The sequence below is a fragment of the Eumetopias jubatus genome, unplaced genomic scaffold (genome assembly GCF_037043125.1).
Source record: "Eumetopias jubatus isolate StellerSeaLion01/CBP00866 unplaced genomic scaffold, mEumJub1_p1.0 scaffold_5, whole genome shotgun sequence".
In the NCBI taxonomy this organism is placed as follows: Eukaryota; Metazoa; Chordata; class Mammalia; order Carnivora; family Otariidae; genus Eumetopias; species Eumetopias jubatus.
This window is the reverse complement of record NW_028274811.1, coordinates 63,921,641-63,944,675: the sequence shown is the minus strand read 5'-3', so window position 1 is coordinate 63,944,675 and position 23,035 is coordinate 63,921,641. Positions and strand designations below refer to the sequence as shown.

The 23,035-nt window shown below is 37.7% G+C and overlaps 1 protein-coding gene across 2 annotated transcripts in view; it reads left to right on the top strand.

The window, feature by feature from the left end:
• The window catches only part of EDIL3 (EGF like and discoidin domains 3), a 410,994-nt gene that overhangs the window by 191,605 nt on the left and 196,354 nt on the right, over positions 1-23,035 (top strand). For both annotated transcript variants that reach the window (XM_028114564.1, XM_028114563.1), the window contains one exon: positions 4,942-5,070. In XM_028114564.1, coding sequence (XP_027970365.1) covers positions 4,942-5,070 — 129 coding nt within the window. The remainder of the gene's footprint in view (positions 1-4,941; positions 5,071-23,035) is intronic.

The following is a 23,035-nucleotide window of genomic DNA, read 5'->3' as shown; positions in this document are numbered from 1 at the left end:
CGTAATTGTTATGCAAAAGTTTACATTCTAATGATCTTTTATTTACTATTGTAATACTTTACAGATATAATATTCTTGAAGCTTAAGCTCTATTAGAGACAAAAAATATTGGAACCCAATTACAAATTTAAGGAACTTGAACTTTGAAAGGTGTAGAAAAGTTACAGAAAGTATCCTAATTAATTACCAAATGAAAAACCAAAGATATTGATACCTTATAAACCTCAGTTTGAATAGGGTTTGGGCAAAAGATGAAATGGTCATCACTCACTTTGCCATACCCTTGTTTATTCAGAATGTATCCAGCACCTGCTATGTGCAGACTGTAACTCCTCCCCACAGAGAATTTATGGTTTATTGGGGAAAAGGGAGATGTAGCCACTCATTTCAGCACTCTATCATGAGTACTCCAAGAGTATGTACAAGGCATACAATGAGTTTCATAGTATGATTATTAGGAACAAACAAACAAAACCTGTATGTAGGGCACGGTCGCTTTCTTTCTTATCTTCATAGAACAAGCAAGAGTATATACATACAAAATATGTGATTACAAAATAATATTGGGAAGATATTCATGTTTGACAGTTGATTTCAAACATAGCTGAAATGGAGTGCTATTAGTATAGTAGAGCCTATCTTTATCTATATTCATAATATCTAATACACCCTCACCCATTTGCTGAAAACACTCTGAAATATTTCCATTTAGGAATGCTTGGAGTCCTGCATTATTTATACGAACATGCTTAATGAATTCATGTTGATCCTGTCATCTGTCAAGATTAACATATTAATGTACAGATCTTCAATATGGCAGGGAGTGTGGCTTAATGGAAAGTACAGAGATGTATAGTCAGGTGGAGTCTGTTAAAATCTTGCCTTTTCCAGTTAGGCATGTTACTTAGCCTCTGTGAGTAAGCCTGTTTTCTTGCCTCTAAAAAAAAACAAAGATATATTCTTTGAAGAATACTATGTATACTTCATGTTGCTTAGCATTTAAAGCACTCTAGAAAGGTTAAATCCTTGAGCCATTTGCTTTACCTCATTCTCACCCTTTAAATGAAAATCATAGAATTTCTCAGAATAGGAAAAATAACCACAATCATGACCTCTGTTAGCAGGTAATCTTTTTCTGAAACTCAGATGTCAGCTGAGGTCATGATGTTCTTTGGGTTGTAAATAAAATCAGCTCTAGTGCTCTAGCTCGTTTCTTTTGGGAATCCCAAAGGCTGCACCAAGATTGCTGGACAGGCTTCACCTATGCCCTCAGGAAATATATGTCAGTTCTGTCTTCAGATTTCTGAAGAATCCACGGGATTCTTGAATCCCTTGGGCTTCATGTGCTGTAGTGCTTCTTCCTTTCTGCCAGTATGAGCCAGATGAATGGCATAGCCCTTTCCCCTTGACTTCCCCAATCACCACACACAGGTCTGTGTGTCTAGCAGACTTAAGTGTAGGTCTGGATGCTCCAACAGAGACAGTTCACATAGCAGCTGTGCTAACGACTTTTAGATACCATGAATGTACAGAGATGTACATTCTGAATTTTAGATACCATGGTTTCTTGCTAGCTACTTTTCTTCACCTATTACAGCTTCCCAACATATTGCTTGACCCCTTTCTGTCCCTCAAGTCCACTCCCAGCTCTGTTTTTGGGGTCTCCTCTTCTGGGTGTTCTCCATCTGTTCCTAAGTTCTCCTCTTTATTATGAGAGCCACTAGCTCATCCTCAACTTCAAGTCAAGTTCTGCTTTTCCTAAGGTGCTGTGGGCTTGAGTAAATGGAGTCTTCTCTTCCAGGCTCATATTCACCCTTTGTTCTTCAAAGTGACATTAAGAGACCACCTTCCTTGGAATGGTGGCTTTAACTGCTCCTAAGAACTGGCAGAGGTCTTACTGTTTCAGTCTTTTTTGTTGTTGTTGTTTTAAATCCCTCCCTCACGCAGCTTTATAAGAGGAAGAGAGCATAGAAAAGGTTTATTTCCTCTCTGATATAAGTTAAATCACTCTCTTAAGGGGAAGAGAATAGCTTAATCAATTTTGGTTTTAATAACTTTTTTCCTCCTAGATACAAATCCTTAAACCCACCTTTTCTTATATTAGGTTTTTTTGTTTGTTTGTTTTTTGTTTGTTGGTTTTTTAGTTTGAGAAATCACTGAATTCTTATTAGGCTTTGTTTCCTTATCTACAAAATTGAGAGATTGGATTAGGTGATCTCTAAGGCTCCTTATTTGTTTAAAATTGCATAATTCTTAAAAAGAAAAAAAATTGCATAATTCTTTCAGTATAATTACTTATATGTATTTTTTTTCTCTAGCAGTTATATAGATGGCTATCAGTTATCAGTTACTAAAAAACCTGTCATGGTTTTTCTTATTTTGAAGTGAACTGATGAATCAGAACTCTGATATCATTTTTATTTCATTCTCCCTTCCCCAACTTTTCAGTCTCTAAAAAATGTAGGTTTTGGAATCATAGACTGTTAATTTGAGACCTAAATGCATCACTCATAGATGTTCATTTGAGAAACATTATCTAAGATTTTTGCCCTTCCTTTTTTTTTTTTTAATGTAAAAGCTAATGGTAATGACAATGACCTCATGGAATTGTAAGAAATAAATGAGATTATTTATGTGAAAAGAATTTGTAGATTGTAAGGCACCATCAAATGTGAATTAATTTGGAGGAGGGAGGAATAGAAACTGAGAAAGAAGAGTATAGATAAGTTCTGTGGCATGCTTTGCATCTTTTAGTAATGGAAGAAACGTGACCCAAATTGCCACAAAAGTGATCATTGGTGTTGAACCTTCTTCCTGTCTTAAACATTGATAGTGTACCACCTTTAGGGCAGGTGTTGGTTAGTTTAACTTACATATAGTGCACAGCACAAAACTGCCTACTTAAATCCATGTATTGTTTTTAATTGATATGAAGGTATCTGGAGAATACACAGATACACTAATTTCTTTTCACTGTTTGAAAGTTAAGCCCTATCAACAAGGTCCAGACACTATAGGGTTGCCACATTGTTTTCTATTTCATGCATATTCTTATTAGATTCTACTGCTATTGAATTTCATGCAATTTTAAACTAGAAGAAACTGAGTTTCAAGAACAGTTGTTGGAGAAAGGAATCAAATTTTAAAGTTTTGACTCAATGCAAGACAATGTTGCCCAACCCCTATGTGCTTCCTGTCATTGACACTCTATCACACTGCTCAAAGTGATGATGGGTCAATTGCCTTTCTCTCCATAAGTCTTTAAATGGCTTTGACCAATACTTGAGGAGCCATTAATCATTGTACTCTTCCAACAGCCTTGCCTGGTGGAGCTCTCACCCAGTTGCTTCAAGTTGTTACTATTCTTGTGCCCAGCCCTATCGCTACCCCCCAACTCTCTGCTAAAACTACTTGCTCCTTTTCTTCTTCCTCCAGGACTCAGGCATTCACCTTTTCATACATAGTGGACAGTTTAATTACTCTTCTTTCTTTTCTAATATGCACATCCTAACTTTCTCTTCAGTGGCTTTTCTTTCACTCATAAAGGTGTTCTAGTCTCTTCAGTTAAACAAAATTTAAAAAGACAAAATTAGAGAATACTATACATTTTTCCTTGGCCTTTCTTCATCTTCCAGGGAGAACGTTTTCTTCCTTCAGCTTCTCTCTTGCCTTCTTCACGTTGTCCAGTCTGGATTCTGCCCTAAGTCAATTAGCATCCTCCAAAGAAGCCAACAGTAAGCCAACTATGAGACTGTAAGAATTAGAGATGTAAAAGATTTACTGGGGAGGAGGGGAATGGAAGCAAGAGTAGGTAGGATGAGCCTTCAGACTGTGACATAAACCTGTCACCTCCAAAAAGAGAAAAGGAAGGAAGGAAGATGGTATAGAGAGAGCCTTGCACTGCCATGCCATTTGAGAAAATCTCAGCCATACCAAAGGGGCACCCCAGAGTAAAGAACGTGCACTAGAGGAGTCCTGAGTTAGGCAGAACTGTCCCAGTTCTGTACCCTCATAGTGCTAACAGCTGGTTTTCTCCAAGGGAGATCAGACACCACACTTCTACTGGCTTTCACAGGTACTTCACTCTGGTGAAGTTACTTTCTCAAAGCTTAAAAATGACTATGAGCCTGGGGTGCCAGGATGACTCAGTTGGTTAAGCTGCTGACTCTTAATTATAGCTCAGGTCATGATCTCAGGGTCCTGGAATCAAGCCCTTTGTCAGGCTCTGCCCTTAGCGGGGAGTCAGCTTGAGATTCTCTCTCCCTTTCCCTTTGCCCCTGTTTTTCCCCATATTTGTAACTTGATGAGCTACTTCTTATAGATGGGCAAAAATTGTGGTTCACAGAAGTATGCCCCACTACAAATCCATAAATAGTCAATAAAAGTATTGCAACCAAATATCCACTTCCCTTGGACTATGTGGTTACAGTCATTTGCAAGTTTATGCTATTTTTACCAGCAAGTTTATAAAAGCTCTTCAGTGTTCATAACTCCAGAAATTGCCATTCAGTATTACTTTTGAAACATGCAGAAGATATTTCACAATTTGGAGAACTTAATACCAATATTTTACTCAGTGCTAATATTTCTTTTTGACTTCTTAATATGTGTCAGACACTGTTCGGGTGTTTTAAATATACAAGTTCTTTTCATCTGTATCATCACCCTCTGAGATAGATTCTTTTAATACTGACATTTAACCAAAGTGCGATTGAGGCACAGAGAGGTGAAATAAATCTTCCAAGACCACATGGCTAGAAAGTCAGGAAGCCAGGCTTCAATACCGGGCTGTTAGTCTCAGAGCCCCACACAACTACTCCATTTCCTATACCACTAATATCCAGGACACTTTTCTCTATAAAATGGTTAATTGCTAAAGGTTGGCCCAGTATCTCCTTTAAAGCGTACACATCATGCAGCAATTTTTCTTCTGTCTTGCAGGTCCCTGCGTTCCTAATCCATGCCATAATGGAGGAACCTGTGAAATAAGTGAAGCGTACAGAGGGGACACATTCATAGGTTACATCTGTAAATGTCCTCGAGGATTTAATGGGATTCACTGTCAGCACAGTAAGTCATCCACAATCATTGTGCTTTTATTAGTATTGACTGCAAAGTATACAAGTCATTATCATTCTTGTTGGTAGTAGACTGATAGAAGCTTCCCACAGCAAAGAACCCTGAGAGTTGGCTAATGCTGCCTCTCTCCCACTGAATACACCACATCTCCCACTGAGGGACTGCTCTCTCCCACTGAATACACCACATCTCCCACTGAGGGACTGCTCTCTCCCACTGAATACACCACATCTCCCACTGAGGGACTCTCAATCCTCCCAGTGGTGTATGGGGCTAGTAGTTTTGTGTTGATTCTTTTTCATTATTCTCCAGCTATACTTGCAAAATCTTGCCTTTTATTTTAAATTGCTATATGCCTCTTTCTTTCATATTTGTCCTGCAGCTATACTCTTCAAGTTTCCCAGACATTATTCTGATTAGGTTCAGAGATATACAAGAAAAGAAAACCACCCACCTGGCCCTATCTATAAGCCAGTTCCCTCCTTCTTACATGTTGGCATTTTTAGTGTGAAAATCTTTGAAAGTTCAACAACTATGTTATCTGCACTTCTCTCTCTTATCCCAGTTCTTATTTATCCTGGGAAGTTAAACAAAATAGGTCTGCTTGTGATGCTGCCTTCTTAGAAGTATGGCTCAACATAAATGCCAAGTGAGTGTTGGAGGTCCTTAACTGCTGAAGAGGGTAGAGCAGGGAGGCCACCATGGACAGTATGCTGTCAGGGCAGGCTCTTATGGAGGCTGTCACATGGTAGCTGAGTCTTGAAGGAGGGAGATGATTTTGATCAGAAGGAGGGGAACAGGGGCGCCTGGGTGGCTCCGTCATTAAGTATCTGCCTTCAGCTCAGGTCATGATCCCAGAGTCCTGGGATCAAGCCCCGCATCGGGCTCCCTGCTCCGGGGGAAGCCTGCTTCTCCCTCTCCCACTCCCCCTGCTTGTGTTCCCTCTCTCGCTCTCTCTCTCTCTGTCAAATAAATAAGTAAAATCTTAAAAGAAAAAAAGGAGGGGAACAGAGGAATGGCACATGGTAGGAAGAGTGGGGAATGAATATATGAGTTCTAAATAATGGAGTGATGGTTAAGACCAAAGTTGGATGTGTCAGCCAGAGCCAGATTTCCAACCGCCAGCAAAAAACAGAGTACCTCCTGGCTCTGAGATGATGGGGGCATAATGTACTTTTGTATTTTTCTGGAGCCTTCTGTAACTGGGAATTTGTAAAATTTCTGTAGAAGCCTGTTATAATGGCATTTATGCTCCTTAAAATGGGCACCTAAACTGCTTGTAATTATCTCTAAGAGCTCAGATCGCCCACAAGGATCTGAGTGGCTACTGATTTTTCTCAGACTGGAGCCTAAGTTGCCAAGGCTGATTCTCCCTCATTGTGGCATCATTGCTCAGCTTTCACACACAAACACCTCAGAACATCCCCAAGCAAATAGACATGGGAGCCCAAAATCTTGGCTGCCTTGATATTCACTTAAACCCATGAAGAGAATATTTCTATCCTTATGTATTTACAAATCCTCGTGATATGGTGTCAGATCGGTGCCCAGAGGAAGACAGTCTGGCCACCCAGTTGAGTACCTTAATTCAGAGCCACTTGCATCCAATACACACATACACTTACAGAGGAATACCCCCCTTGAGGTGAGAACAGAATTTTCATAATGGGATGCTGTCCAAAGTTCTGAGGCAGGAATTTCTTCCAAGGTCAGATCTTCCTAAATTTTTCTTTCCTAAGCTGCAGGGCTCTAGGAGGAGAGAGTAAGAGTATACAAAGATTCAAACTGTTAGAAATCCTTAGAAGGACAGTATTTAAAAGGCATGTGTAGACCCTAATGTCACTTAAATATTTTATATTGATTAATTCTCTAACCCTAATCTACTGCCAATGTCAGTGTGGAGTTGGGGCTAGTCCTTAAACCAGAGGTCGAGAAACTCCAAATCCGAGTTCCAACTAATAATATCTGTACAATGGTACAACATTATTTTCACATCTCTGGGCCTTGTTTTCTTCATATTGTGAAGAAACATTTAGTTTCCATTATCTTTAATAGTTTAGAAGTCCCATTGAAGACATCTAGTCATCATTTGATTATCCCCATATAAGGGAGGTTGCTCTGGACAGGGTCCTGGGGAGAGGTGTCCACCTGCCTCTGACTCCCACATGTGGTTAGCTATGAATTCTTTCAAGAGAACCATCAGGTTTGGAAAAATAGAACAAACCATTCTTGGCCCCACTCCCATGGTGGAACATCCAAGTCTTTTCTCTCATACCTTATACCATATTCAAATAAGCTCATTAATCCACATAATTTTGTTGAATTTTAAAGCTTATTTTGAAACACAAAAAAATTCTCTCCCTTACTGCACCTGGTTCCCCACAAGACTTTAAACCCATGTTAGGAATTGCCCTGGGAAGCCTGAGGCTGAGAGATTCAATTCAGAACTGGGATTTGTGGTCTCAACAAACTAGACCCTGTTCTCTGAAGTGCATCATTATCAGACACAACAGAGAAAGGAAGGAAAACGACTGGATTTGGAATCAGAGACCTAGATTCAGACCTGACCTTTACAGTGATTGGTTAAGTGACCTTGAGCCAGTTGTTTGACCTTTCTGCGACTGAAGACATACAAATCGAGAAATTCAACTAGAGATAGATGGTCTTTGGTTCATACAAGCCAGGAGAGTATTACGGCTAAATGGTTAGCTTGCTCACTGTACAAAGGTTATCAAGCCATTCTCTTTATGATGAAATTGAAAAGGCTTATATATTGGGAAAGCAGATTTAGAAGTTCTTGGAGCCCTGAGAGCTTTTTTAGGTAGGAAAAACAAAAAAGCCCCTCTCTCTCTCTCTTTTTAAACAGCTCTTTAATCCTTTGTAAGAACTGCTAGGTATTTGGGTTAATTTTTCACAATGGAAATAGTTTCATGGCCCAAATATGCTCTAGAACCTTGCTGCCAAAAGTGTGAGGTCATACATGAGCCTTGCCTGGAAGCTTGTTAGAAATGTAGATTATCAGGACCACCTCACACCAGCTAAATCAGAATCAGTTTTTGTTTATTTTTTCCAAAATGATCCCCAGTAGCCTCCCACACACATACTGAAGTTTGAGAAATACTGCACAAGGCTTTCAGTAGCTGAAAGTAATCAGCTTTCAGTTACATAACAATACATTATAGGCAAATTATTTATTATGGTTTTTGCAAATCAAAACTATATTGAAAATCAATGAAATTGAGAAATGTACCAATATAATATGAACATTTCATTTGGAAAAAGGATTGAAAAAAATTCTTCAGGCATCCATATATGGGGGAGGTATTAATTTAGTTCTGTATGGCAGAATGTGAATTAAATATCTTTTGGAATATAGCTAAATAGTTAAAGAATTTTAAGTTTTATGATACAGGAATGATAAATACATAATTAATAGATTTATTTTAATAACTATTTTGTCAATATGTTACAAATTAGAAAAAAAAATGTTTCCAGCGCCAGCATTAATATTATCTACACATGATTTTTTTTTAATTAATAGATTTTAGTTTTTAGAATAGTTTTAGGTTTACAGAGAAATTAAGCAGGGAGTTCCCATTTATCCCTCCACCTGCCTGCATAGTTTCCCCCATTATTAACATTCACATTAATATGGTATATTTGTTATAAATGATAAAATGATATTGATGCATTATTTTTATCTAAAGTCCATAGTTTATATTAGGGTTCACTTTTTGTATTATACAACCCTATGGATTTTGAAAAATACATAATATCGTGTATCTACCATAGCCTCATAAATAGTTTCACTGACCTGAAAATCTTCTGTGCTCTGCCTAGTCATCCCTCCTTCCCTTGCCAAATCCCTGGCAACCACTGATTTTTTTTTTTATTATCTCTACAGTTTTGCCTTTCCCAGAATGTCATGTAGTTGGAATCCTACAGTGTATGTGGCTAGAATAATATAGTATGTAGCCCTGTCAGACTAACTTCTTTCCCTTAGCAATATATATTTAAGGTTCCTCCATGTCATTTTATGTCTTGATAGCTTTAAAAAAAAACACTGAATAATATTCCAATTTATGGATGTATCACAGTTTGCTTATTCATTCAAGAATACCTTGGTTGTTTCCAATTTTTTGGCAGTTATGAATAACACTGCTATAAACATTTATGTACAGGTTTTTCTTTTGTCTTGTGTGATGTAGTTTTCAACTCACTTGAGTAAATACCTAAAAGTGCAATTGCTGGATCATTTGGTAAGAGGACACCTGAGAGTAAGAAACTTCAAACTGCCTTCCACAGTGGTTGTACCATTTTGCATACTTACCAGCAATGGATGAGAGTTCCAGTTGTTCCATATCCTTACCAGCATTTGTTACTGTAAGGGTTTTGGATTTTAGCCATTACATGTGCATTTTTGATCATGAAAGTAGCAGATGTTGTAATTTTATAAAACTAATAAGGATTCATATTATTTTTATATGGAATTACCAAATTATACATGTTCTTAAAATACCATTAGAATAATGTGAAACACACACAGGTACATATATGTATATGTATGTATATATATATGCATGGGTGTGTGTGTGTGTAAATTATAAGATGTAAATTATAGGATGAATTGAGCACCAAAATTGTCTAAAGTTTAGACTTTTGAAAGGCATTTTTATGTACGCAGTTTTCTTCTGGGAGCTGCATTTTGGGCTGGCTAGAAGTAATTATATTTTATTTGTTGCCTAGAAACAAATTTAATGCCTTAGAGAAGGACAATTTCTTTATTCCCAGAACTCTTTGTCCATGTTACCTCTCAAAGCATTCTGAGCATTCTTCCCTATGTATGCGTAGCTCCCAGCCTTCAGTTCCTGCTAAGCACAAATTTTCTTGGTTCCTCTTCCTCAAGGAAGGAGAACTCATCTAGGTACCCATCAAGCCCTGAAACAAAAAGGGTTGGTTTAAAGAAGTAGCCCAGGGGCGCCTGGGTGGCTCAGTCTGTTAAGTGTCTGTCTGCCTTCGGCTCATGTCTTGATCCCAGGGTCCTGGGATCAAGCCCCACATTGGGTCTCTGCTCAGCAGGGAGTCTGCTTTCTCCCTCTCCCTCTGCCCCTGCTCCTGCTCTCTCTCACACACACTCTCTAACAAATAAATAAAATATTAAAAAAAGAATTTAAAGAAGTAGCGCACATTATCAGATTCGCTGAAGACAATAAGCTTTCTAGTCCCTTAACCCACTGAAGAAGTTGGCCAGAAAAATATAGAATCTAAAACTTTCCTCTTCATATGTTATTATGCTAACTATTATAAACCAATGTGTTCTTAATTTTATCCTATTGATTAATAGATTCATATGTTCAACAATATTTATTTTTATTTTTTTGTCTCATCAGATATTTATTATGACTTTATGAGTAGTATTAATTCTAACCTAACATTAAAAAACACTTATCAGTAATACTGACAATAAATGATACCCATCTTGAAAGCAGGCATTCATTTGTATCACAGACCTTGGCACTGAATTCAGCAAGGAAATCAAAATGCTTTCTAAGATGTGTGGCAGAAGATTGATTCACTGACTAAAAAAATGAAGGCACTTGAATTCCACATGATCAAGATTAAAAAGGAAGTTGTATTCTGGGCGAGAAAGATATGATTCCAGGCTGATGCAGCATGGATCTATGAGTCATTTTGCTTTTGTAACTTAAATATTTCACTTTTCTCAGAGTTAGCCAATGATACTTGCCATTTCGAGGATCATTGTTAATTGGCTTAATAACATATTTGTCAATTACATGTTTTCTCTGGTAAGTGGTGCTTAGTAAACATAGACTTTGGTTTCACCTTGCTCTATTGAATCAAAATCTTTGGTCAGTACCCTGGATATAGTTGAAAGTGTTCATATGGTCCGTAGGTGTACCAGGCTAAGGACAACTGGCTTAAAAAATGACCTTTACTCTCCAAATTTTACTGGAGGAAGCTTGCTGTTAGGGAAGAATTCTGGATTATGCTGGGGTTTTTGATGCAACTGTCTCTACATCAATTGATGAAGGGTCAGTTAGTACTTAATGGTTCTGTGCTTCAACTTCCTTATCCAATAATTCAATTCAACGTAACAAACACTGAGAACTTCACACTATGTTATATGCTGGAAATAACACATCTATAAAAACTGGAATTAATAATCCATTATCCTTCCCTAAACAGGATATTTGTTAGAATCAGAGGTTTGAGAACATACTTTACATATTTTAAGGTATTAACTATCCCTACTGGGCTAATATTTTTAAATATAATGGGGATTCCTAATGGTCTTTGATTTTTCTCTTCCTCTAAAAACATTTTAATTGTAATTTTTTTAAGAAAAAAAAATGAGTGGTGGGCCAAGGGGAAGCTCAATTTGCAGCTCTATGCTTTCCTATAAGAATTCCTCTCTTAACATCCTTAATTCTTATAGGTAATTATTATTTTTTAAAATAACTCTTTCTACTTTTGGCTTGATGGCCTTTTTATTTTAGCTTTCCACTAGAGGATCAGTTTGTCTTAATAAAGTATTTACTTGAAAACTGTGTGGAAACTTTACTTGGAGTTATTACTGACACCTGCAAACTATGTAACTAAGTGTTAAGTGTTAGCCACCTTAACTCTTTAGCCACAGGTTCTCAAACTTAGTGTGCATCTAGGAGTACAGATAAATATTTAGATTTCTTTTGCTCATAATAGATATTCCAATTTAGTACATACAATTGTGGACCCAGGTCTGACTCTTAATAAGTACCCTAGTGAAACTGATGCAGATGATTCTAGAACACTGATTCTCAACCATGGCTGCACATTAGAATCACTTGGGGACCTATGAAAAATACTGATGCCTGGCTCTCACCCCAGAGACTGTGATTTAATTGGTCTGGGGTATCGTCTAGGCATTAGGAGTTTTAAATCTCCCCAGATGATTCTAATGTGCAACCGAGGCTGGGAATCAGTGTTCTAGAACCATACCGTGAGGAATTACTATGCCTTAAAAAAACTAAGCAGAGAAATACTTAAAGAGAAACCGAGCTTGGGATCCACAAATATAATCCCACATTAAATGTATAATCATGCAACCTTATTGAATTTTGTCATTTTCAACCATTTACAGCAAGAACTGATTACAAGAATGAGGCCAGAAAAAGATACTAGCTCACTGTTCTTTAAATATGTTATCCCTTAATCTATCAGAGTTCCAAGGCATTTTAATTTTTGTGTTTTCATCCTTGGCAGGAGCCTTACAAAGAGCACTGTCTTGGGAGATATATATATATAATGGATATTTACACTATTCAAATATGGACACAGTTTGTGATTTTTGCAATAAGATACTCACATATTCACAAACTCTAAATATTTGAAAATTGTTACTTTTAATAACAGTTAAACATTCTTTTTTTCCTGTTACTTATTAAAAGAAATTTGATTGTCAGGAAAACAAATTCTGAACAAAAACACGTTAAACAAATTTTGCCAGAGGGTTATACTCATGAAAGTGGTGTACTTATACTAATAGACCTGACCTTCTAGAACTGATTGACTCATTATTGTATAAAAGATCTCCAGGAATAGAGGTAGTACCACAAATACAGTTTAAAAAATAATAATTTGTTTGCATGTAATCCAAATTTCCCAAGCTTCCCAGCTTGTGCTCTCAACATTGATTTCCACATTTCTCTTCTATGAACTACCATCATCCGTCCCAGGGGCCTATGTAAAGCCTCATTCTCCCCTGAAAACTTAACCAAATCCCTGTGAAGAAGCAATTTATTTATTTACACATTTGACACATTTTTTTGGAGCTTACTTACTATTTTGCCAGGTTGCCAACATGTGCTTAGGAAAGAATATAAGCTCTCTGGCTCTGCTGCTGGTCCCATCTTGAAAATACTGCTAAGTAGTAGGCTGCTCTGTCTTCTGCTGGTGGCCATCCAGGCAACTGAAACTGCACATGATCTGAGGCTGTATCAGCCATTTTAACAACATCGGGTTCTACTGTGTTCCCTGGGGCTGGAACATCATGTGACTTTTTCCAAAGCCTCACACATTCCTTTATACACACAGCTGCTCAGCCTAACTGCTCTTCCATTCAGGGCTCAAACTGACACCTCAGAGGCCGCACCTCTCTAACTCTCATCTCAACCATTTTTCCCAGGGAGCTTTTTGCAGACTCATTTCATTTTAATCAGTTATAAAAGCAATAGCATCTGTGCACATTGGCTCCACAAGGCTCTGAAGTCTACTCAGCCAACAGATATATGTTAACTCCTTGTTCTGTGCCAAGTACTGTTCTGGACATTGGGATACAGCACTGATCCAAAATAACCAAGTCCCTGGTATCATAGGACTTCCATCCTGATAGGGAAATGGGTAATAAAAACTATGATGCATGAATTTACCATATGGCCCAGCAATCGTCCTCTTGGGCATTTATCCCAGAAAAACTAAAACTTAAGTTCACACAAAAATCTATATGTGGATGTTCTTAGCAGCTTTATTGATAATAGCCAAAATTAGAATCAGCCCAGATGCCCAGGTGAATGGTTGAGCAAACGGTCGTATATACATACCATGGCATACTTACCACTCATCAATGAAAAGGAAGGAACTGTTGATGCATCCAGTAACTTAGATAAATCTCCAGGAAGTTAAGCTGAGTGAAAGAAAAATGCCAGTCCCAAGACAATACGTACAAGATGATTCTAATTATGTTAACTTTTTGAAATGACAAGATTTTAGAAATAGATCAGTAATTTTCAAGTGTTAGAGGGGAAAAGAAATAGCGGAATGTAGTTATAAGAGGACATGAGGTATTTTCGTGGTGTTGGAACTATTTAGTGTATTGACTGGGATGATAGATGAGAAAACCTACATATGTGATAAAATTGTATAGAATTACTTACCTTTATACAAATGCACAGAAGTAAAACTGGAGAAATCTGAATAAGATTGATGTGGTAATGTCAGTATTTTAGTTGTGCTTTTATATTACGATTTTGCAAAATGTTAACCATTGAGAGGAACTAGGTAAAGTGTACGTGGGATTTCTTCGTATTATTTTTTTTTTACAAATGCATGTGAATCTGCAATTATCTCAACAAAAATCTCAATTAAAAAAGATAATGTATCAGAGGTACGGGTCTGTGATTCAACAGTCTTACACAATTCACAGCGCTCACCATAGCACATACACTCCCCAATGCCTATCACCCAGCCACCCCATCCCTCCCACCCCCGCACCACTCCAGCAACCCTCAGTTTGTTTCCTGAGATTAATACATTATATGTTAAAAAAAAAAGAAGAAGAAGAAGAAGATAGCAGGAAGGGAAGAATGAAGGCGGGGAAATCAGAGGGGGAGACGAACCATGAGAGACTATGGACTCTGAGAAACAAACTGAGGGTTCTAGAGGGGAGGGGGGTGGGGGATGGTTTGGCCTGGTGATGGGTATCAAGAAGGGCACATACTGCATGGAGCACTGGGTGTTATACACAAACAATGAATCATGGAACACTACATCAAAAACTAATGATGTAATGTATGGTGATTAACATAACATAATGAAAAATTTTAAAAAAGACAATGTAATATTATACAATATCAAGTATTAATATATAAGGATAAAGACAAAGAGCAGAGGTGTTTGAGTGCTATTTTAGGCATGGCCAAGGAAGTTTTCTCCCAGCAACTGACATTTGAGCAGAGACAGTAAATGAAGTTAGGGGGGCCAGGCAAGCCAACAGGGGAAATAGCAAATGCTAGAGTTGTAAGAGGGCTGTGTGCTTGGAGTATGGTGAATAATGAGGAGAGGGGTTGAAAAGAGGCCTGAGTGGTAGTCAAGGGTCAGATCATGTAGGGCCTTATAAGCCATAGGGAGGACTTTTTATTTTGTTGTAATTGTGGATGGGCACCTTTGGAGGGTGAAGAGTGAGAAGGAGTCCACGAACTTACTTCTGTTTGGAGAGTGCCTCTGGCTGCTGCTGAAGAACAGGCTGTGTTGGGGGCAAGAGTGCAACACCTGAGACCAGCGCGGAGGTGATAATGACTAGGACTGAGGTGGTAATGAGGACTTGGGAAGAACTGAACAGTGTTCGGATTTGGAAAATAGTTTGGAGTGGATTCCACTGGGATCATAACTATTTGTGTTTTGCTAATGAATTTCAGTAACATAACTTTTTTTTTTTACTTTTGCCATAGACTAGGGCAGTATAATACATTGTTATAATTTTGGGGTACCTGGGTGGCTCAATCAGCTGAGCATCTGACTTTTGGTTTTTGCTCAGGTCATGATTTCCTGGGTCTTGAGATCGAGCTCCATGTGGGGCTCCACATTCAGTGGGGAGTCTGCTGGAGATTCTCTCTCTCCATCTCCCTCTACCCCTCCTCCCCTCAGATAAATAAATCTTTAAAAAAATAATAATACATTGTTATAATTTCTAGTATGCCTTGTTATTGACATTCGTTTCTAGCTTTTAACAGCATCATTAGCATAGACTCAACTTTTAAAGATTAAAAAGATGTGTAATACAAACACATATACATATATAATCAATGCCTTTAATATATAGATGTTACTTAAGATGCATAAGATTTTTAAAGGACCCATAAAATTGGTTGTCTTTAAATGTATTGTATATTGCTTTATCTTTCACATTAGTTAAGTCATAACAGTAGAATATAGTATATTCAGTATATTTTAAAGAAAGCATAATAGAAGTGATATGTAAATCTTCACTAATGTAATTACATACTAAAGTACAATAATGATTTTGAAAAAGAGGACATCATTGGGAAACCCGGAAATCACAATTACTTTGAATGGATATTTACTAACATCAGCCTTTAAAATGTATCTGGATTGATTTTGCTCTCACAATTCCTGAATGATTTTGCAATCATGCCATAGCCTGTAAGTTTAGAAAAATTAAGGCAATATATGCTTTGAAATAAATTACCCTTGGATTTTTGGTAAGTTTTAATCATTTTAGAAGACACTTCTTAAACTACAACATTTCTAAATGTGAATTCTTCCCCTCAGCCATATGATAAAAAGTTCTTTTAGTGATCAATAAAGGAATTGCTTCTTACTCTTTCTAAATAAAATGAGTATAGTTCATTTAAATAAGGAAGATATGAAGCAGGTTGAGAACTTCACTGTAGAAGAGGCCCAAACTTTGATTCCTTATATGCCATTAACAAGTCATATCAACTTGAACTAATGATTATGCTAAGCCTTGGTTTCCTCACGTGTGAAATGGAAATAACTGGTCCCTTTGCCTACTTTTAGGTCCAGATTGATGATATCCAGGCAACTTAACATATGCAGTGTTACATACAATTAGAAGTTCTATATATTCATAAACATGATTGGCTTTCAAAATGCTTTTTCTTTAATTATGGTAAAAAAAATGGGACTGAAAGCTAAAATAAATACTGATTTTATCTGAGCTAATTTTGTCCCTGAGAGGATGGGAACACTAGATGTCTTAGTTTTAAAAACAAAGTCTTGTAATCAAGAGTGTATGTCTTCTTCATAGTGGGGGTGAAAGGGAGGAGAGAAGGAAGGAGAGAGTGGGGGGAGAGAGGAGAGAATGAAAACATGTTAATACTATTGTTTCAATTGTCTCCTTCCCCATGAAACTCTTTTAGAAGAGTTGTCTATACCCCTTGTCTCCTGTATGCTCTGTGATTACTTAAAGAACGTAATGTCCAGATTCTGATGACTTCTTACACTTCCACTGTGTCTCTAAGGCACCATTATCTATTATGACATACTCAAATGAGTGTGCTATCTCTACATTTGTCTCTAGTCTATTTTTAAAACAACAGCCAAGGTGCCTCTTAAAACACAACTCATATTAGGGCATTTCTGTGTACACCTCCACCCCCCCGCCCCTCGCTGCATGGTTTCCTAGTTCACTTGGAGTAGAATCCAAAGTTGTATAGCAACCAAGAGATTGATGTGTTTTGCTCCTGGCCATCTCTGACCTTCTCTCCAGCCATGTTCTATCATGCTGATCCCACTTTGGTCACACCATTTTCCTTGCTGTCTGAAAATCTGCCAAACCTGCGTCCAATGTGGGGCCTTTGCTTTTGTGTTCACTTACCAAGCCTCTCTTTCCTAGATAGCCATGAAGCTTGCTCCTTTTCTTTTCTTATTAGATCTCTGTACAAGTGGTAATTCTCAGAATGCTCTCCTCCAGCCAGCTTGAATAAAATGTTGTTTTGTAAAACCTTCCTCTACCATCTCTCTAATCTCCATTCCTCTTATTCTCCTTTATTTTTCAGCACTCCTCACCACCGGACGTATTATGTATTTATTTTTTATTGTTTTTCCCTTCTCTAAAAAGTAAGCTTCCTAAGAGCAAGGACTTGATTTACTTTTTCCTCTTTTTCAATGCCTAGAAAGCTCATAGTAGGGCTCGAAAGATATTTGTTAGGGACACCTGGGTGGCTCAGTCAGTTAAGCATCTGCCTTCAGGTCAGGTCACGATCCCAGGGTCCTGGGATCGAGTCCCACATCGGCCTCCCTGCTCAGCGGGGAGTCAGCTTCTCTCTCTCCCTCTGCCTGCAGCTCCCCATGTTTGTGCTCTCTCTCTCTCTCTCTGTCTCTCTGACAAATAAATAAATAAAATCTTTAAAAAATATGTATTTGTTAAATAAGTAACTGAAACTTTAATGTGTCAACCAATCTGCCATTAATGTATCATCTACTAATACCTGTCTTCCATAATGTTGCACTCTGTGGAAGACAAAATACCAAGAAGCTTTATAAAACAGTGTATGCCTTCAATAGCTTATGAAATTAATATGGAGAAAAACACTGCTCCATCTAACAAAAGTCCTGTGGCCAAACAAGTTTGGGAACACTTACATTTTTTTCCTCCTTTTGGAGGTTGTCAGTGTTCATTAACTTATTGAAAGTTCTGGCAAGCCCTACAGTATATAAAGAATGATAGATACATAATTGTTAGATGATTTTAAAAACTTGTTTAATGTTGTTTAACTCAATTACCTGGAAAAGATGGGAGTGGGGGAGTGGGAATAGCCCTGAAAGCTCAGAGGGAGAGTCTCATCTTTAGGTGAAGAAGAAAGAATGGATGAAAACAAAGTGAGGTCTAGACATGGGAAGGTGCAGGAGTTACTGTCAAATGAATGGTAAACATGGAGGTGGCAAGTCGGGTGAGGTTGAAAATTAATTCAAGGATCCTTTGCATCTTCTCATAGATTCATTTTAATGCATATATACACAAGGAGTAAAGTCCACCCACACACATACTTGTCTATAAGCATTGACTCAGCACTTAAAATTCTCCCCAGAAATAGTGATTATGTTAGTGTTGCCCTGCTGTGGTGACTTCCTTTGTCTGAAATACAAAGGAGTGATGAGAAATGCTTTCCATCAAGAATATCTAGAGAGCCATTTGCCACTTTTGTTTCTAGATTCTGTGCCATTATTTGTAGTTTACCGTTAGCACACTGTTTTTCTTGGAGTTGATTTTCTTCCATATATGTTCTTACCCGTTCAGCCCATTATCTGCTGCCGTTCACCAGTTGTGTATGCTTTCATGCTACATCTCTTCAGGTTGAGCTGAGGTCCTTTGTGAGCTATATTCTCACAGCCTAGGCAGTGAATCCTTCAAGAGTATTATTGTAGGACAGGAGCCAGCTGTACTTAGAGAGGACTACAGCACAAGAGTTACCCTTCTGGGGGAAATGGGTCCTGAGAAACTGTAGTCACACATACAAGGTAAGCACAGTAGAAGGTGGTTATGCCACAGGTCAGATGACTCTAAATATGCCCTTCCTAGACAGGTGCCAATTGTGTAGTCGCTTTCTTTATAAAACTCTACATCATCTGGTAGATGAAATGTACATGAGAATAGTTAACTGCAAGGATCTTGCATTTACCTTGCCATGTACATACTAGATTATAAAGTCCTTGAGGGCAAAGGTCTAGCTGCTTGTCTCCTTTGCTAGCCTTTGCATAGTAAGAGGCACAGGGCCACCAGCTCCATAAGCTGAACCTAAAAACAAAACAAAACAAAAAACAAAAAAACCCTAGCCCTGACCTAACTTCCCTACTTTATTCCCATGTTTTCTTTTATATACCAAATGCTTTGCCCAGCTTAGCCACTTGCTCTTCCTCCTTCATCTTCCTTAATGCCCATTGTGCTGCCTTTGCTGATATGCTTTCCCTGCTGGGGAGCCCTTTCCCTTATGGCTCATCTATAATACCAGGCGCAGATCCTCTAGGAACACTTCTACGATTTACACTCCTTCCAGCAAGAACACCGCCCACTACTTTGTACCTTGATTGACACGTATTTCTCCATTCTGTCTACCTTACTTGGTATTTATTTGTGTATTTCTTATCACCCCAGGTAGCTTAAAGACAGTTTCCACCTGAGTTATCCTTGATTCCTGATTATGACCCAGAATTGTGCCTTACATATAATATGTACTCAAAATATAATTGATAAATGAATGACTAGTAGGAGCTCAGCAAACACTTGCTTATTGTTTGACTACCAAAATAGAAACCTAGAGAAAACCATGGGGATCTACAATGGAAATAATTGTAGTTGTCTTGTCTTTTGCACTAGATATGTTGGGGTTACTTGCCCTTATTTGGCAGAGTTACGTGCTTATTTTACATACCAATTTATCCCTTATATCTTGCAAGGTGCCTGTCACATAGTACGTTTACAAAAATATTTGTTGAGTGAATGACAGGATATCTATTATCGGTGTATTATTTATACATTTTACATAAATTCAGGGAAGTACATGTTTCTTTTTTCTGAGGTACAAAGATGCTCAATGTTATCAGGTACTGAGAACTATAGAAGCTATTTTGCTTGTCCGGCACAGACAAATCAGTTAAGTATTCTATCCTAGGTTCCTGCCATTCCCTCTCCACTATCTGGTTTCAGACATCTATTTTTATTACCTTTCTTAATACGTAGGGATTTTGTTGCAAGCTGTTTCAACTGCTTCTAGGGAAAATCGGGGTATATGTTAAAAATAAATAATTATTCCAAATTCTTCTTGATTGACTCTGCGTATATAATGAGAACAGCAAACACAGTACAACATGTAAAACAGTAAAGATAAATCCCTTATGGCCAGCTCCAAGGGTACAAGTTAACCTTTTTAGGGGCTGGGAAATTACTCCAATCTTCTATGGAGCTATATATAAATAGCCATACTTGAATAGCATAACCAATGGAGTCCACTAAGAAGTTGATAAGATACTATTTTGGTGACAATATAGCTAGCATTTTTCAGAATCATTTTCTTTGTCCTCATTTAGGATAAAACTCATTGTATATCTGCAAGTCTATACACATGGATTTTAATTTTAGTTGTTATTTTGTTTTTGTTGCTGTTTTTTGTTTTTTGCTAAAACTCACCATGTGCATTTTTCTCTCTATAAAAGATGACGGTGTCCATGTTAATACATTACTGCCAACAGTACCATAATTATATACTTGGGTTGACTCAGAATGGCTGGTTGTTATCTCTGGTTAATCTTTTAAGTCTGCTTAGATAAGTTCCTGGACTATCAACTGATTTTTTTAGGTTATGAATTCATCTAAGGTATTTGGTATATTTTTTCACTGATAGCCTTATATATCAAAAATTAAACAAATGTGAAATTGCCTTATTTCTTTGGGATAGTTTAACTTGCGAGTAATTGATTCTATTTTTTAATTGATATTTCAAACTCATAGGAAATATAACTTATTTCAATTTCTCTGAATATAGTCTTGTATGGGTGTAAATGACATTTTTATCTGAGAACATAGTCTTTTTCTTTCCCTTTCAGTGCAACTGAATTGAAGAAAAATGTTTATTGCCAGCTATCTTTCTGCTGTAGTTTATGACCTGCCATTCTCAAATGGTTCAGAGAATATATTTAAAATGAACCTCCTGGTCACTTTCTGTTTTCCAGAGATTTGGAACATGATTTTGTTTTGTCATTTGAAAGTAGAGTCACTCTTTGAGGTTCAAATTTCTTGCCCAACTTTTATTTTAAAGCTTTCTCAAGGACAAAACTCAAAAGCCTTGGTGGATTTAAAAGCAGATATCTTGTTTCCTTAAATAGTCCCTTTTTAAAAACATGATTGTTATTAAGTACATTATTACTGATAAAGAAAAAAGAAACCATGGGAGATCAGAAAGAACTAAAACACTAAGTTTTCCTTTATTATTTCTGGTGACTTCTTGTATACAATTACATACACACTGATGATTTAACACCTGCCTGGGGATGTCCAAAGATAAGAGGCTGTGACTGAAGCTACAGACTACACTTTTAGAATATGGCAGAGAAATATTGTGTGGATTTCCTGTGGGCCTGATGTGAACTTCTCAAAACAAAGCAGCTGTGTTATCTTAGGAGCGATGGAGCCCAAGGGGAAAGTCCAGGGAAGCTCCCTGACTCACCAGAGAGGTGGTCCACAGGGAACAAGGAGGCAGAGCATAGTGACACACCAGAGAAGGCGCCTAGAGGTAAGGAATTCCCAGAAATGAGGTGTCTTCAGAAAACCTACAAAAGTGCCCTAGGAGAGAATGAACACACAATTGCACATTCAGCACATCCAGCAGTCACCAATGTCACCTTTCAACCTGACCATCAAGGAAGACTTTCATCTACTCTGACACTGGAGAGGTCAAAATACAACTAGAGAGTAGAGGATGTCTTGGAATGAGAAAAAACAAACAAGCAAAACACAAAAACTATACTGGCTCTCAGTTCTTTCCTTGGGCACTGCCAGGAGGGTTCCCCCTGCCTTGAACCCCTCATTTTAGAGACCTTGCTTTGGCCTTCATTTTACATCAACACTCACCATGGAGCAAAGAGTCAGTGGGCACAAAGGAGCATGCCTACCAGCCTGGAGATAGATATCCCCTTCTAGACCATGTTTAGGGTACTCAGGACTCCAGGATACTATGTCCAAATGATACCAAGCTTACTTCAAAGGCCTCTATGGGCCTCTTCTTCATATCTGCCCTGGCATGGATGAACCTTGTCACTAGTGTGCATACCCCTCAGCTCAGTGGGTAGCTGTTTACTGCGTGAGGGAGGCAGAGCTTAGATGCTGGGGCTGGGTTATCCATTGACAAGTGTGAGTTGCAAGCCATTTTTCCCTGGGTCCTCACTTTGTTTTATGGAACTCTGAGGTATCTGGGAGTTCGAAATGCAAACCTAGTCCTTGACATTGTTAGAAATGTAGAAGAATATATATCTGTATATATAGAGAGAAAAATATATTTCACAATTTATTAACCTCATTTGTAATTTTTAAATATTTAGACGTGTGAGACAGCTGCCCCTTTGCCCAGGCCCTGCAAGTGGTCAGAGGGGGCCTGCTCTTTCCTTGCTAAGGTACACCTAAGATGGGGAAGAAATTTCCAAACTGGATATATTCATGGATTTTTAGATGCCACAAGACTCGACTTAGTTTAATATGTAAAATGTAAATGAATGTTTATTTATTAACTGAAGTAAGCTAAGGATATTTTATTACCTAAAGGTAACCAGGGAAAGTATGGAAGCTGCTTCAAGATTTGATTCAAGGACAGGTAGACATAAGTATCTACTATTAGGTAAAAGCTGTTTTTGTTTTGTTTTAGATACTAGGAAACTCTTTGTTTTAAATATTATATATTGGGAAACCCAGTGTTCATTTTTTGATTTGGGTGAAGTGTTACCTTACAGTTACCCTATGATCTTAGTGTCTGTCCAAATATATAGGCTTGACTATATAACATTAGTCATACCAAACCCAATTTTTAAAAAGGCAATTATCCTTAAACTAGCCTAAAAGGTATTTTATTTTTCCCTTAAGTTAGAAATACTTAATTATATTTAAAATCATTGAAATAACAGAAAAATCTAATTCTATTAACCATTGTCA